Source organism: Strix aluco, chromosome 5, assembly GCF_031877795.1.
Source record: "Strix aluco isolate bStrAlu1 chromosome 5, bStrAlu1.hap1, whole genome shotgun sequence".
Taxonomy (NCBI): Eukaryota; Metazoa; Chordata; class Aves; order Strigiformes; family Strigidae; genus Strix; species Strix aluco.
In genome coordinates, this window is record NC_133935.1 from 64,683,989 (window position 1) to 64,701,868 (window position 17,880).

The 17,880-nt window shown below is 39.1% G+C and overlaps 1 protein-coding gene across 14 annotated transcripts in view; it reads right to left on the reverse strand.

Annotated features, from left to right (window-relative positions):
- The window catches only part of POT1 (protection of telomeres 1), an 86,675-nt gene that overhangs the window by 20,764 nt on the left and 48,031 nt on the right, over nt 1–17,880 (reverse strand). For all 14 annotated transcript variants that reach the window (XM_074827650.1, XM_074827648.1, XM_074827638.1 and 11 more), the window contains 3 exons: nt 16,457–16,747; nt 12,017–12,172; nt 5,535–5,695 (listed from right to left, as the gene is read on the reverse strand). In XM_074827650.1, coding sequence (XP_074683751.1) covers nt 5,535–5,695; nt 12,017–12,172; nt 16,457–16,747 — 608 coding nt within the window. The remainder of the gene's footprint in view (nt 1–5,534; nt 5,696–12,016; nt 12,173–16,456; nt 16,748–17,880) is intronic.

Consider the following 17,880-nt stretch of genomic DNA (forward strand, 5'->3'; position numbering starts at 1 on the left):
TACAAGCCAGGATGCCATTGGCCTTCTTGGCCACCTGGGCACACTGCTGGCTCATGTTCAGCCAGCTGTCAGTCAACACCTCCAGGTCCCTCTCTGACTGGCAGCTCTCCAGCCACTCCTCCCCAAGCCTGTAGCGCTGCTGGGGGTTGTTGTGACCCAAGTGCAGCACCCGGCATTTGGCCTTATTGAAACTCCTACATTTGGCCTTAGCCCATCACTCCAGCCTGACCAGATCTCTCTGCAGAGCCTCCCTACCCTCAAGCAGATCAACACTCCCACCCAACTCGGTGTCATCTGCAAATTTACTGAGGGTGCACTCGATCCCCTCGTCTAGATCATCAATAAAGATGTTAAACAGGAGTGGCCCCAAAATCAAGCCATGGGGGACACCACTCGTGACCGGCCGCCAACAGGATTTAACTCCATGCACCACAACTCTTTGGGCCCAGCCATCCAGCCAGTTTTTTACCCAGCAAAGCGTGTGCCCATCCAAGCCATGAGCAGCCAGTTTCGCCAGGAGAATGCTGTGGGAAATGGTGTCAAAGGCCTTATTAAAGTCAAGGTAAACAACATCCACAGCCTTTCCCTCATCCAATAAGCAGGTCGCCCTGTCGTAGAAGGAGATCAGGTTTGTCAAGCAGGACCTGCCTTTCATAAACCCATGCTGACTGGGCCTGATCATCTGGTTGTCCCGCATGTGTTGTGTGATGGTACTCAGGATGAGCTGCTCCATCAGCTTCCCGGGCACCAAAGTCAAGCTGACAGGCCTGTAATAGGGCGTCACATTGGCCAGTTTCCAATCTGTCGGGACCTCCCTGGTCAGCCAGGACTGCTGGTAAATGATGGAAAGTGGCTTGGCAAGCACCCCAGCCAGCTCCTTCAGCACCCTCAGGTGTATCCCATCCAGTCCCATAGACTTGTGTGTGTCTATGTGATGCAGTAGGTCACTGACTGTCTCCTGGATTGCGGGGGGGTCGTTCTCCCAGTTTCTGTCCTCTGGCTGAGGAGGCTGGATTCCCTCAATACAACTAGTCTTGTTATTAAAGACTGAGGCAAATCATTTCAATCATTTCAATCAAATAAATTCAATCATTTATCAGCAGTCCTGGCTAACTGGGGAGGTCCCAGTTGACTGGAGGTTAGCAAATGTGACTTTCACCTACAGAAAGGGCCAGCAGGAGGATCCAGAAAACTACAGGCCTGTCAGTCTGACCTCAGTGCCAGGGAAGGTGATGGAGCAGATTATCTTGAGTGCATCACACAAGTACAGGACAACCAGGTGATCAGGCTCAGTCAGCATGGGTTTATGAAAGGCAGGTCCTGTTTGACAAACCTGATCTCCTTCTATGACAAGGTGACCCGCTTAGTGGATGAGGGAAAGGCTGTGGATGTTGTCTACCCAGACTTCAGTAAAGCCTTTATCACCATTTCCCACAGCATTCTCCTGGAGAAACTGGCTGCTCATGGCTTGGACGGGCATATGCTTCGCTGAGTAAAAAACTGGCTGGATGGCTGGGCCCAAAGAGTGGTAGTGAATGGAGTAAAATCCAGTTGGCAGCCAGTCACAAATGGTGCTCCCAAGGGCTCAGTATTGGGGACAGTTCTGCTTCATATCATAGAATCATCACAGAATGGTTTGGGTTGGAAGGGATCTTAAAGATCATCTAGATCCAACACCTTCCACTAGACCAGGTTGCGCAAAGCCCCATCCAACCTGGCCTTGAACACTTCCAGGGAGGGGACATCTACAACTTCTCTGGGCAACCTGTTCCAGTGTCTCACCATCCTCACAGTAAAGAATTTCTTCCTTATATCTAATCTAAATCTGCCCTTTGTCTGTTTAAAACCATTACCCCTAGTCCTATCACTACACCCCCTGATAGAGTCTCTCCCCACCTTTCCTGCAGGCCCCCTTTAAGTACTGAAAGACTGCTATAAGGTCTCCCTGGAGCCTTCTCTTCTCTAGGCTGAACAACCCCAAGTCTCAGATTGTTCTCATAAGGGAGGTGCTCCAGCCCCCTGATCATCCTCACAGCCCTCATCGGGATCCACTCGAGCAGGTCAAAGTCCTTCTTATGTTGGGTGCCCCAGAGCTGGACACAATACTCCAAGTAGGGTCTCATGAGAGCAGAGTACAGGGGCAGAATCACCTCCCTCGACCTGCTGGCCACACTTCTCTGGATGCAGCCCAGGATATGGTTGGCTTTCTGGGCTGCAAGCACACACTGCTGGCTCATAGTTTTTCATCCATGATACTCCCAAGTCCTCCTCGTCAGAGCTGCTCTCAATCCACTCATCACCCAGCCTGTATTTGTGCTTGGGATTGCCTCGACCCATGTGCAGGACTGTCACAAACTGTTTGTAAACAAAAAACTGTTCATAAAGAGGATGTCTCAAACAACTCGAGTGGGACACCCTGTGGGGGAGAAGCAGAGCGAGCTCTGCAGAGGTAGGGCAGTGGGCTGTTTCTTTCCCCCTCCCTTCTGTGGTTGCCCAGAGACAGAACTTGCCTAAACTGTGCAGGTACAAGTCAGAGAAACTGAGAACCTTCTGGAACAGCCTACTGCACATGCGTAAGAAAGACTATATAAAGCCAACACCCCACTTGTGTCTTTGTTGACCCACCACCTATGGACAATGCTGGCTACTCTGTGACAGCGTGGGATCCAAGCGTGGTGATTCCCCTTTTCCTATCCCTTCCTCCTCTCTTTTCTCTTTCCTCTTTCTACTCTCTCTCTTTCTTACATATATTCATATATATAAATTTTGTATAAATTGCAATCGGTTGATCGCTGATGGGTTATTAAGAAAACAGTCTCATCACCAAAGTGCCTTTAATCGTTCTCTGGACTGTTATAAGTTGATTGTTGCCAAATTGTCTCCATTCATTCACTAAAGTGGTCAGTTAATAAAGTCACCAGCCCAATTGTTTCTTTGAGTCATCGTCATGACTCGCCCTGCCCTGTGGCTCTGCTGAGCAAAGACTGGCTCCTCCACCATCATGCAGGCTCTCGGGCAATTCAAAAGATTCACTCACCTCATACCCCACCACGTGGGACGAGACAAGGACCTTGCACCTGGCATTGTTGAACTTCATGAGGTTTGCACAGGCCCACCTCTAAAGCCTGTCCAGGTCCCTCTGGATGGGATGCCTTCCCTCTAGTGTGTTGACCGCACCACACAGCTTGGTGTCGGCAGCGAACTTGCTGAGGGTGCACTCAATCCCACTGCCCTGTTGCCAACAAAGATGTTAAACAGCACTGGTCCCAACACCAACCTCTGAGGAACACCACTTGTCACTGCCCTCCACTTGGACATCGAGCTGTTGACCGCAGCTCTCTGAGTGAGACCATCCAGCCAATTCCTTATACACTGAGCAGTCCATCCATCAAATCCATGTATCTCCAATTTAGAGACAAGGATGTTAAGTGGGACAGTGTCAAATGCTTTGCACAAGTCCAGCTAGATGATGTCACTTGCTCTTCCCTTATCAAGCACTATAATCCCATCGTTAAAGGCCACCAATTTGTCAGGCACAATTCGCCCTTAGTGAAGCCATGTTGGCTGTCACCAATCACCTTCTCATTTTCCATGTGCCATAGCATAATTTCCAGGTGGATCCGCTCCATGATCCTGCCAGGCACAGAGGTGAGACTGACCGGCCTGTAGTTCCATGGGTCTTCCTTTTTTCCCCTCTTTAAAAATGGGGTTATATTTCCCCTTTTTCAGTCAGTGGGAACTTCACTAGACTGCCACGACTTCTCAGATATGAAACTTTAAAGCCCTCTTCACCAGCTTGGCAAGCCTATGACCGAAGATGCTCTTCCCCTTCTCTGACAGATGAACTGCATCAGCCCCCAGCAGACCAGGTCTCTCAAAGCCAGTCCCATAGTGTAAGTATCTGAACCCGTGGCTGTGGCACCAGTCCCGTAACCATTTGTTGATCTGCCAGATTTGACTGACCCTTTCAAGCTCTTTGACCAGGAGGACTGATGAGAAAACTACCTGCACTCCACAGTCCCTTACTACTACTCCCAGGGCTCTGTAATCCTTGATACTCCTCAGGCTGCTCCTGGCTGTATCATTGCTGCCCACATGAAACAACAGCAGTGGATAATAGTCAGTGGACTGTATGAGGCTTGGTAGTCTCTTGATGACATCACTGATACGAGCCTCCAGTAAGCAGCACACCTCTTTAGAGAGTGCATCAGGTTGGCAAAGGGGTGCCTCCATACCTCTCTGAAGAGAGTTGCCTACTACTATGACCCATTGCCTTTTCTTAATTGCACTGGCTGTTATATCTTTATCAATGACCTGGATGAGGGGATCAAGTGCACCCTCAGTAAGTTTGCAGATGACACTACGTTGGGTAGGAGTGTTGATCTGCTTGTGGAAGGCTCCACAGAGGGATCTGGGCAGGCTGGATCAATGGACTGAGGCCAACTCTATGAGGTTCAAGGCTCAGTGCCAGGTCCTGCACTTGGGTCAAAACAACCCCACACAATGCTACAGGCTTGGGGAAGAGTGGCTGGAAAACAGGGGGTGTTGGTTGACAGCCAACTGAATATGAGCTGGCAGCGTGCCCAGGTGGCCAAGAAGTCCAATAGCATCCTGGCTTGTATCAGAAGGACCAGGGAAGTGATTGTCCCCCTGTACTCGGCACTGGTGAGGCCGCACCTCAATTACCGTGTTCAGTTTTGGGTCCCTTGCTACAAGAAACACATTGAGGTACTGGCACATGTCCAGAGAAGCTGGTGAAGAGTCTGGAGCACAGGTCTTATGAGGAGCGGCTGAGGGAACTGGGACTGTTTAGTCTGGAGAAGAGGAGGCTGAGGGGAGACCTTACGACTCTCTACAAGGGTAGTGAGGTCTCTTCTCCCGAGTAAAAAGCAACAGGACAAGAGGAAATGGGCTCAAGTTGCACCAGGGGTGGTTTAGATTGGATATTAGGAAGCATTTCTTTACGGAACAGGTTGTTAGGCGTTGGAATGGGCTGCCCAGGGCAGTGGTGGAGAATTTAAGACATGGGGATGTGGTGCTTAGGGACATGGTTTAGTGGAACTTGGAAGTGTTAGGTTAATGGTTGGACTTGATGATCTTAAAGTCCTTTCCAACTTAAATGATTTTATGATTCCTTATGTATATAACACAGTTCAGTAAAGCATTTATATGCTTCATTTCGAACATCTTTAAGCCTCACCATTTCTATGTAACATATATGCAACATGCTTAAAATGTGCTTAATATATTTGCTTAACCATGGATTTTATCTTTAAAAGATTATATGCCAGTATAAAATAGAATAAGTATTTTAATGTGGTCAGGCTTTATTATTACAGCACTATAAAATAGAAATCTTAATCCCTATTGTATTTTAAATTTTAAATTATCCTTTATTTATCTATCCCCCCAAATACTTAGTGTTCATCTTAGTGGTGGTAAAGACATATTCTGTTCCAGAGTTTATGGTTCTTACATATATTTACAATTCTAAACTATACAGTTGTTACATTAACCTAACATATAGAACTTACGCTTTTAGTTCCTTAACATCTGGGTTACTTTCTGGTAAGACTCCTATTCCTCGACCGTAACAGGTGCCACCATGAAGATGAAATTCTATGTGTGAGACATCTTCATCAACTGCACTTGCTTGTTTTGTATGAATACTGTAAATTCTCAGAAAACTTCCAATCTTGAAGAAAAAGAATAAATTGATAACAAAGTTAGCTATTTACTTGGAAAATTCTAGGCCTCAAAGTTTATTCCCTATTTTCACTGCATCACAGAACAGCTCAAGCTGCCAGGGACCTGGGGCAACCCCTGTGCCCAAAGCAGAGTTAACTAGAGCAGGTTTCTTAGGGCTGTCTCCAGCTGAGTTCTGCATATTTTCAAAGATGGAGACTCTAAAACCTCTCTGGGTTACCTGTTTGTTTTGCTTTATTAGACAACATTACTGGCATCACAGGCTGATTCAGAACCAGCATAAGCCTTCTTATTAAGTCTGATTCTCAAGTAGACTTCAGAAGACAGATCAAACGAGCCAATATATTCCTTTCCTGAGGGCACAATTTGTCTTCTATATTCACAATAAAGCCCTCCAGAGACTGATGTGCTGTAATTTTTCCATGTATGATCACACTCAGCAATTGACCTCATGTCCATTATCATGCATGGCATATTATCTGTTCATCTATACATGCAAGCACATCTGCTTACCCAGATTTCTTTATCATACCCTACTCTTACATTACAGGTAAGATTTTTTCAGCACCAGGACGAAAGGCAACATGTGTTAGAAATTCAGAGATTTTGACACTCTTCCTAACTCTGTTAGATTTTCTCCTCAGGTACATGAAGAATATGCTACTTGCTTTGCTTAGAATTATTTTGTGTTCTCTGAAGCATTTTCGTCAAGTTACACAAATGGACTTAGGCTAACTTATACAAGTACCTATTAAGAAAGAAGTTATGGAGTGCTGAACATCAAGGACATCTTTATAACTTTGCTTTTATTTCAAAATGCCACTCCCATTATCCTCCTCCCCCCCCCAAAAAAAAAAGCGCCTGCAAATCAAAACCAAGGTTCTAGAGGTAGATAATCTGGAGACTTAATTATATAGTTAATTTCCCTTTGATGTGTTTTAAAGGCCTTTGAATCAAATTAACTTGCACTCAAATGTTTTTTTTAAAGTATAACCTAAGATCTGATAGCCAGCACGCCACACACATTCAATAAGCTGGATTTATGTTCACTCTAAGTATCTTTTAAATAGTCCTATATAAATGATAAATTATTTTAAATTGGCTTCAATTAACATTAATATTACAGCAGCCAGTCTGTTGAGTCTTATTTCTGCTTCAGCTCCTGCTTTAACCAGTAGAAACCTAAAAAGTATTCCGTTAGACTGGATTGTCAAGGTCTTAGTATGTACCTATATATGCACAAAATCAGATAGAGTAGCATCCTGATTATAGAATCCTCCTCTGTATCAAGACTATGACTATGTAATGCTAGTATAAACTGCTCTTTTAAACAATAATCACACACAAAGGTAGCATATTTTCAAATTCAGGCACCAAGGACATAAAAAGTGCATTTCAGTCTGCACCTGTTTTGCTTCTGGCATGGAGCTCTTACCAGAGTTTTCACTGATCCGCACCATTAGGGTGCTGCTCATTTTGTTCATTCAAAGCACATCAACAGGAAAGCTTGTGCATTTATTTAGATGGCAGTTAAGAGGCTTATCTGGAGGCTTTTTTTTTTCCTTTCCGGATGCTAAATTTCACTTAATTATTTTGAATATCCAAAAATGCAAGGGACAGTCATATTATAAAACTAATCTAATGACTATGACAAATGTTTTTGGAAAAAGTTTTTTTTAAAAACATTTAGCTAAGTTCTGCTTATCAAAAAACCTTATGTCAAAATAACAGTGCCAAACTAGGTTGTTTTTTATTTTTAAGATTAATTTGTATAGAAGCAGGAAAAAGTTGATTATAATTGAAGAATGTCTTTCAAAAACAATATAGTAAATACTTAAGTTTTTCATAGATGTACAAACATAAACCATTAAACATAGGAGATAAGAGTCCAGAAGTCAAGAATACAAAATGCTGGTTTTGCGTTCTAAACTTGTGTGCTGAAATTCATGCGAAAGTCAACCAAATTACATGTTTTAGTGCAACACTCAACTTTCCAAGATTTATGATCCCTATAAAAATATAGCTTCCTATATATGCATTTTATTAGATCCCTTTTCTGAAAATGTTATTGTTTTACATAATTTCACTTATAACTGTACTAAAGAGATGAATTATAATCAGCATTGCCTAATACTGAAAAAGTCCGGAAGGTTATGCATGTCACCACAGACCACCAGATCTGACCATGCGAGACTGTGTGCCATTTCCGTGAATTCCTTTGGGAGGCAGCATTGCTTACTGTTAACAGCGGCAAGTGTGGGTGTTACGGCTAAAAACGTTACTGTATTTCTGTTGTTTACAGAATGCCTGCAGACCGAGCACACTTTAAATACTTGACTGAGAAGAAATTATAATCTCCATTAAAGTAAACAGCGTGATTTACAGAGCCATGATGAAAATCTAGTACAAAACCAACTCCTTGACTTTACAGCAGTTCTGTTTATGAACTACCTACCTCATTTAGAGTAAGTTAATATAAAATGAAATTAAAGCAATAAGAACACATTTCTTGCAGTAATATAAAATATACTAATACCCTATTTGCAGTCTAATTCAAATATCACTGTTTTAAAAATACAAATTAAGGCTAAAAAGAATTAAAATGAAGAAGTCACACATGCAGTTTCCTGTAACTAGACAACTAAACTTTTCAGCGTAGCAAATTCTCATGATTATTTAAAAACACATAGGGTTGTGTTCACATTTAAGACACTGACAAACTCACAGCGATCATTTATCTTGGCAGTTAAACGTTCACATTTGGCCAGAAAGACACTGATGACAAGAGCCTATCTACAGGAATCACTTAAAACCATTTTTACTAATTTTTATGCCTATTTTATGGCTTCGATGAGATTTCTTTGTCATTATTTCATCATATCAACAGTCTACTTTTACTGAGTACATTATGAACAACTTTTTACAAATGAAAGGAAGCATATGCACAGCATCGGGTTGTGGTCCTTTGCAATAAAAAACACCAATTTAAATCCATTAAAGGGTTTGGAGGACTTGGGGATGCGATGGGGGATGTTGTGTTTTGGTTTTTTTTTTCCCCTTTTAATGACTACAGAAGTGGGGCAAATACCACTGACAGGTCAAAGGAATGCTACCCAGGCCTGAAAGATACGGAGCTAGATATTAAAGCCATGTAACTCATTTAAGTTGCAGGTTGGAAATGTAACTCAAGAGACCAGAACAGCAAGGAACAGTTCTCAGTCCAAACAACTATCAAAAAAGATATGACACTGTATACAGCTGTAGGAACAGCTGAAAATATCCAAATTCTGCATCTGAAGATACATAACATGAAGCAAATACTGTGAAACTATGGTCTAGGACATATATGCTCGCTCAAGGTTAATTGTTTTAATTGTACTATCCAGAAAATGCATAGCAACACAAAATTGATGGTATCAAGCCATAAGAGAAAGTATCACATACTCACTGAATGACAATACATAAGGAAACCTCCAACCAGCTGTGGACAGCTGGACCCCTACTGTGCACTGACTGACCACTGATGCTTGCTCAACTTAATGCTCACCATCTAGCAGAATGCCCCAGATGGAGAAACCCACGTCACAGATCTATTTCCAAGTTGTATGGCAAGGTCTGAGTGAATCCTGAGAACCTCTGGAAAAACTGCAATAGGAAACGCTGAATAATGAACTACAACCTGTGGGTTGCAACTGTACTCTGGAGAGTTAGTTGCAGGCTGGGGTTGCTAGAGTAACAAGAAAGCCTCATGCACCCCAGGTAGCCAGAGGATGAGGGAAATTCAGGAAAAAGCACTGAACACTGTTGTCTTTGCTTAGGTGTAGCTCTTGCTTGCGTCTTTGTGCTCCAGGAAGTAATCTACTTCAGAGATGAGATATCTGAAAACTCTGTATTTGTCCTGCTAAGGAAGAAAACAATGAGATTTCTGAAAATTCTGTAGTAGTTCTGCTAAGGAAGCAAATGCTGAAAAGCCACAATCTTACCAAGCAGGAAAGGGAGGCCAGTAAATATAGGGGACAAAATGTCTACTTAGGGTATCAACTAAGTTGATTGAAGTGTACCTTCAATATTACTCAAGTTCTCTCCACTGAAAATTGTAAATATTATTTGACTGTCTTGGAAAATGGGATAAAATGTTTGTATCTTCAGTGTTCTCTGGACAGACAATCCAAATCAGGAGCTTTTAACAAACTCTTGCAGGAATATATTCCCGACACTGTGCTCCATGATTTGCTAAAAATTCATTGTAATACATCACCCACTTTCTTTAGACTGTAGTGCTTACTCAGAGCTTCCTTGTCTGAACATGGGCCTACAGATACAATTTTAAAATAAGAATATTTCAGGTTTGGGTTGGGGTTTTTTTTTGTTTGGTTGGGGGTTTTTTGTTTGGTTTTGTTTGGGTTTTTTTGTTTGGTGTGGTTTTTCTTTTTTCCAATCTGCCCTTCTTGGTATCAAGGCTGTGTAAAACAGATTGTTCCTACATAAAATCTCATTTTAGAGCTGCAACTGTCATTGCAAATGGTACATGACAACATGGGAGTGTAACCTAACAATTCCAAAACAATTTACATTAAAAAAGGCATTTCTAAGCTACTGTCAAATGCAGAAGAGATGGCTGAAAAATAGTGCACTTTTATTTCTGAATAGTTTCTGAAATCATAAACTGGCAAAACACCTACTACAGTTTCTGTCCACACTGTTCTCGTGCTCACACTTGGGAGGGTGTACATGCATACACTAAAGGCTCTCCAGTTTTATACTTCTACACAAATTATTATTAAAAAAAAATTACTAACAAGACCCTGAAAGAAATAAATTATTATACAGATTAATATAGAGTATTTCAATTCAACTTTCTCACACTATGACGTAATTCACTAGTATTTAAAAACCTTTTATTACATCTTCCAGTTTAGGAAGAGTCTCCCAAAATTTTATTACCTTTAGATTATTCTGTGAAATAAGATTAATTGCACATATTGCAACCTGAATTTAATAAATCTTCCTGAAGCTTAATTGTTAGGGTATCAGCACTTTTTCTCCAACAACTCCACTAAGACAACCCACTAAAAAGTGGTGTTCAAAAATTACCTAATTTCTACAGCTTTCACGAGTGAAACTACTGCAACTTTGGACACAGCCAAAAGGAGAAAACCAGCCCATGTTGCTCAGTAGGTCAAACCAGGTTTCTTAACAGTTTCCTTTGACGTTAGAGCTTCTGCTACACAGTGCAGTATCCAGCAAAGGCACAGATACTTTAGAGATAAGAAAGAAAGGGCTTACAGGAAGGAAAGATACTGAGAGAGCTGATTAAGACATCCAACATACCACTTATTCAGTAGGAATTCCTGAATATAAATGGGAGAGTGTAATAAAGGGAATATCACCAGCTACTCAAGAAAATATGTTTTATTAACACTGAAATATTTTTTCCCTTAAGTTTCAGAACATATTGCTTCACTGGAACAGTGAAGTTATTTATATCAATATATTACACCAGTTAGCAAGAGAAAAATTCTGGAAGAGAACCTTTAAGTAATGAAATACTTCTGTGAATAAGTTTTGTTATTAATTCTTACACAAAGGTAAGTTACTTTGCTATCTGTCATTTGCTTAAGAACAGGCATCAACATATCAAATTGATTTCATGTCTGCTCATAGTCCCAGCCTAACAAATGGCTATGACTTATCTCTATTTTCTGGCAAACACTTTCTTAAAAACGATGGCTGGGTATAGAGGGCAAGGCATAAAATGAAAGATTGTATTCTTTGTTAATTTACTGTATTCAGAAGCAAGATGGCAGTATTGCTGAAGATCAGATGTTTAATTACGTTGTTGTTTTTTCTATCTAAGCATAATCAACATTACTGACCCACTAAATGAAGATTGTACTGCAAATTGCAGAAGTTTATAGAACAGAAAATCTTTTATTGACTTTAGAATCACGGTCCTTTAATAGGACTAAAAGTTTAACCCCACTTTATATCATTTAAAAAACAATTCTAAAGCACAGAATACATTTTCTGAGTGCATTATTTTCACAGGATTATATATGATACTACAGAGTCTGGAAAGAACTGCTTAATTGGAAGAAATCTTTTCATGGCAATTTTAGGGTAATGAGGCTGTTTTACAAGTTGAAGGAGTTTTGCATTCAAATAAAAGGTATGGGAAATACAGTGAAAGACAAAGAGAAACATTTGAAACTAATTAACAGAAGAACTGAATTGATACATTCTCTGAAGTGAGTTCTAAGCAGGAAATAGGCCACAAAATGAGAGTCAGAAATACCAAATTGTATATTACCTTAAGTGATTTTGCCAGTTGTACATGGTTATCATAGACTAGAACGTCCACCGTTAGATTTCGAAGCTGATGAAGAAGAATTTTTTCTCCTTCTAGGTCTCTTGCTTCCACAGGCACTTTCCATGTTGGGTAGGGACATTTTGTGCCATCCCATACCTGCAATGCAAATGAACTATTTCAATATGCTCAGAATACTTTAGATTGATATTTTAAATAATTTTTATTTTTAAAGAAATTTGACTAAAATTTGATAACAATAAGAAATCTTAGTTGGAGTCTCAGTCTTAAAGTCCTTAAATTACTTGAATTAGGTTTCATGGGATTTTAAAAAAAAGTTATTATTCCTTAACAGATTATAAAATAACCTCTATGGAGAATACGATCAAGTGTTAAGAACTGGGATTTGTTAATATTTAAAAAAAAGCAAAAAAAAAAAGCACTAGAAAAAACCTCAACTGTTTATCCACCACTTACAACCACTAGAATTCACCATATGCAGAACTGTCTATACTTAATATTTTAATCCCACTATAGTTTTTTAACTATTCCAGCTACAATATGTGGAGACTGACTACACAGCATATACTCCCTTAATTACTGATTGTTCTGGTTTTGGCCAGGATAGAGTTAACTTTCCTTGGGCTGAGAAGGGAGCACAGCTAGAGAGCCGGGCCTGGATCGGTCATTGGATTATTCCATATCATGGGACATCATGCTCAGTATATAAGGGGACACGTGCTCTCTCATTTCTGTTTTCTGGTTGGCACGGTGGGATTTTTGATGCGGTCAGGATCGCTGCTGGGGGCGGGCTGTGTACCGGTCACCAGTTGGTGAGCAACTGCATCGTATATTACCCGTTTGGACTTACTATTGTTACTGTTGTTTTGTTACTAAATTTTTTTTTATTCAACCTACAAATTTTCTCTTTTATGTCCCTCCCCTATTTCACTGGGGGGGGAGTAAATGACTGGCCACGTGGTGATTGGCTACTGGCCGAGTTCAAACCACGACACTGATGATCTCCTATGTAAGCGTACACTGCTAGTTACCTAGAACATATTAGAAAAACATCAGTATTTAACATATGCTTAATAATGAGGATTCTAAAAATTGTTTGCCTGAAGCTAAGTTCTTGAAACACTTAAGTATTGAAATATCAACAGAGTTATTTTTGAGCTATCAAAGTTATTGTGAAAAACTAAGATTACCAGAAGACATAGCACTTTGGAACCAAAATCTTACTACTTAAACATTAAAATTTCAGTGATAGCTGCTTATGATATATTCTGTAAACTATGGTTTCCTGAGTTCCTGAAGATAAACTCTTCTCAAAGACAACAGAAATAATGGTCTGAAATACTGGCATAGAGAAAGAAAAAAAATCTAGAGGCATTTGGACTGTAAGACTGAAATTCTGCATTTCATAGGATTTCATGCATATAGGTTCAACAGAAGCTAATTTTCAGTTTGTGATACCAAGACATTTTGTCCCATGAGTTAAGCACTGCAGAGGGGTTCAAAAAAAGACAACAAAGCTTAATTTTTAAAGGGTTTCTACCTCTTATGCTTAACTGCTGTGGATCAAAGGACCCCCAGGAAAAGATCTAAGAATTAGCAAAGCCATCTGTAAATACACTGAGAATAACTCATGGTTGAAATAGTCATCCCAAATCAAGAGATAAAAGAAAAAAATGTTCACAGTGAAAATAACCCATAACATCAAATTAATGTTTCCGAAGAGTGTATTCTGAAGGACCCAGATAATGAGGTGGTACATGTTGCCACAGATTTAAAAAAAGCCTGTACCATGAAATACTTAAAACTACCTTTGAAAGAGAGGTTGCCCATTGCTTGAATTATGAAACCTTTTCCAGAACTGAGCTTGAAAAACATAGATTTAGTGCATATATATTATCACTTTACTCACTTTGACAAAGAACCTTAAATTTGTCAAGTTTCCTATTATTTTTTTAACTGGCTTTACTTGGGGCACTTTGGTAGTTCTACACTCAAGAGATGGATCTGACAAATGGATTGAAATAACCCGAATGCTCCCTGTCAGATACACAGATGACTACTTGGCTTTAAAATGTCCTTCGCTAGAGGAACTAAAGGGGCTAGCATCAGGGGACCTTTTGGAGGAATTTGTAAGCCAGTAAGCTTTCTTTTCTAAGGATTTTTTTTTTTTCTTCTTGTAAAGTAGTTGGTTTTGGTTTTTACTTTCACAGATAAGAAAAGATATCGAGCTCTCTACCTCAGGAGCTTGCCTGCTTCACTTTACTCAAATTATGGATGAAAACACAGAAGCCCTGGTTTCAAAAACCAACACTCATCTAAAAACCAACACTAATTAAATTAATTCTGGATAAGAAACAGCAAATGGTTCCATTACTAGTCATGAACAGACTAAGGAATAGTTAGTGACAACCTTTGATCACCAGAGTTGGCAAAACACTGAAAATGGGAGAGACACAATGAAATCTGTTTCTCTCTTCAGCAGAGTATGCTAATTGTATGACAGAGGTTACCGTGGACAATTTAACTGACAGAAGGAAAGAGTAATAGTAAAACTCTTATAAAGATCATAAATGCAGAATAATTTCTAATGTGAGCTTTTCAGTCTCCATCAGTTTTCTCCACCATCTCTGTACCATTTCAGTCTCAGGTGCTGTGCATATCCCAATTAATTTATCAAGTGATCAAGTGTAATATTAAAAGTTATGTTATGGGTGATGCGAAAAATCACTGAAAGTCATTTTAGTTGTCTTTGAAGCAGTCCCCACTAGTTACGTGAGCTTAACACTTAAAATAATCATTACATTTTACAGTATAATCAACCATTAATGTAACTGATATACTTGGAACGACATGATAAATTTAAATCAGTATTATAAAATGTATAACCAAAATAATATAATATTTAGTGATCACTCTATTTGAGCTGGTATTGAATTTGCTGGGTTTTCTTTGCTGTTTAGTGAATCAACAAAATAATCGGAGATCTGTCTAAAAGTTTTTAAAAAGGCTTCTCTTCTATCATGACCACCATTTGATATGCAAAAGGGATTTTGCCATGCTTGAAAAATGGAGGAAATTAGTAACAGCATACCAACGCTAATCTACCATTTTTAAGCTTGTCTGATGTATTTTAATATGGATTTAAGTATTTAATGTTTTATACTACTAAAAAAAAAAATATACTGTCAAAGGAATTGCATATCAGAAAAATTGATGTAGTGTTATTTGGTTTCAAACTTTTACCTCCCTAAGTCTATCCTAAGTTTCGCCCCCAAGAAATTATCTTTGCTATACAAAACTGACAGAATCAACTTCAGATCTTACAACACAGAAGACTGTAGAGAAATATTAATAATTTAAGATAATACCTGCCTCTGTCCTTGCAAAGGGTCCTTCAATACTGAACATATACTTATTAATGAACAACTTAGAGTTCACAAAGTTCTGAAATTTTACTGGGTCTCATTTGACATCTATTTCACAAGGGATAATTAAATGGAAATATTTGTGACAGTTGCAAAACATATTATAGGATGACACTTAAGAAGGTTTGTTTCTGTGTAATGCATGCATTGTTCTGCACGAGAAAAATCTTTGCTGCTTTAATGAAGGAATAAGGTAGTGTGACGTTTCTAAAAATGTAACAATACAGCTTAATACAGTAGAACCAATAATGTTATGAAGTCATAAAATGGAAAATAACAGACTGTTCATCACTCACATTTTAACAATCAACTTACAAAAGAAAGAAAAAGAACTACAGAGGAATTTCAGAATAACACCAGACTGATACATCTGAAGCTAAACCCAGGAAAATTATGCAGACTTTCTTTTCATTTAGCTGATATTAAGGATCACCCTTGGAAAGTACTCTCCCGTTGTGTGGCACTTAGCATTTTGTACTTTCAGTGAGCACTGATCCACAAAGCACTTATATACAACTAAAAGAAGCTACCTAAAATCCATCAAGCTAAATAACATAATCCATTCATTAATCTTCTAGATAGTGCTACTTACTGCATTAATTATATCCAGCAATCTAGAAAAATGAGCAATTGCTGTTAACTAAAAAACAAGGTTAAAATTTAAAACTAACAGTATTTTTGAACTTTAAGAAATCTTGCGATAGTTATTTAAAATGTTTGTGAAACAATGATCCATACCAATGTCATCTTACAAAACCTCTCTAAAGAAATAAATCAGATTAACAACTTTTAAGAGAACTGGGATTTCTGTTTTATTTCCATATAAAATGGTCATTTACTTCCAATAAAAAGGTCAAGGATGATAAATTCACTTAACCTTGAAATATTTATCTACATAACATTATTTAAATAGATGAATATTCCTATTTTATCAAAAACTGAATGACAATGTCTTAATAAATGAATCTAACAAACTATTTTAAAAAAATAAATCTACCTTTAGAAGAAAAGAAGATCCATCCACTTTTGCTTTTCCTACCAGCTGGCAAGTGAGATCAAAGAACAGCATTGGCTGAACACCAGATAATTTTGCTGCTGGTCCAGAGATGGAAAGATTACTGGCTGCCCAAACACGTAATTCTTCTACTGTTTTCTGTTCTTCATCCATGAAAGTGTACACTTTGCTAGAGGTTCGAGGAACTACTGGCGCTCCTACAGTTCCATCAAATGTCAGGGATGCAAATCCCACACTAGTAATTCCCTGCATCTGTCCATTGTATTCCCTGATCTGTAACAAAATATGAAGAAAAAAAAAGGTTGCACTGGATCAAAATATATATATGTTTCTGTTTTATCACGTGCATAAAGAATGGACCATTGATCATTTCTGGTCCTGGTTCTACTAGGAGAATGGAGTCAAAATAAGACCAAACAAAAAAAGGAAATTAAAACATTAACACGAAAACAAAGTGAATAAGCAGAAAATATAATCTAACACAAAAATCTTTTTAAAGAGGCAGACTAATACCTACCTGTAAACATACAACATCAGTGCAGAGTATTTTATTCACAGATCTCAAAATGTTAGTGTGGGGAACACATGAGGATTGCTTTTACAGACGGGGAAACTGAGGCACTAGAGAAATTAGTTTTTAGGGGTCACACAGTAGAGTGATGGCAGAGCAAAGTTATTATGGATTCCTGTTTTCTGCCTCTCACAATAGCTCCACTTCCTGATATTATGGAACTGAAAAAGAAAATATCAGCTCTAGGAGCTATTTTTTTTTTTTTTTCTATAAAGCAAACAGTGACCAGCTTTCATCCCTTGAATTATGAATACGGCTTTCACAATTACTCTTATGTCTACTGCCCTGCACATGGCAGGTCCCCTGTATCCTGCTGATTTAGCTGTGTATCTGCTACCAAATTAAAAAAACTGTTCAAAGTCTGAAGCACTCCTGCAAAGATCTAGTCTAGTCTTACTGTTCCCTGCACTTCATATATATATATACACACACACATATACACACACCAATGCACTGCATGACTCGGTATCCAGAAATCTCAACCTGGCTGTTTTGATTCATCCCTGTTTAATTAAAATTTGCTTACCAAAAAAGCAACAAGACTTCTGAATACAGCATTTGTGAGACAATCCAGTTTAGGATTCCCAGTGCTTAATTTTCAAATGGTTGAAAAACCTACTGATTTAAAAGTGCAGAATCTGAAAGATGGGACAGAAGTTCTAAACAGCAACATTTTTTACCAAAACAGTACCAACCATTTAGGCCTATATTTTATAAACACACTGAAATCTAAAAAGCACACAAATCAACTATTCCTTGGAAATCCATATGCAAAACTGCTCAATCTTGGTGACAGGAACTCCTATAATCCCTGCTTCTTTGACATAATGCATAA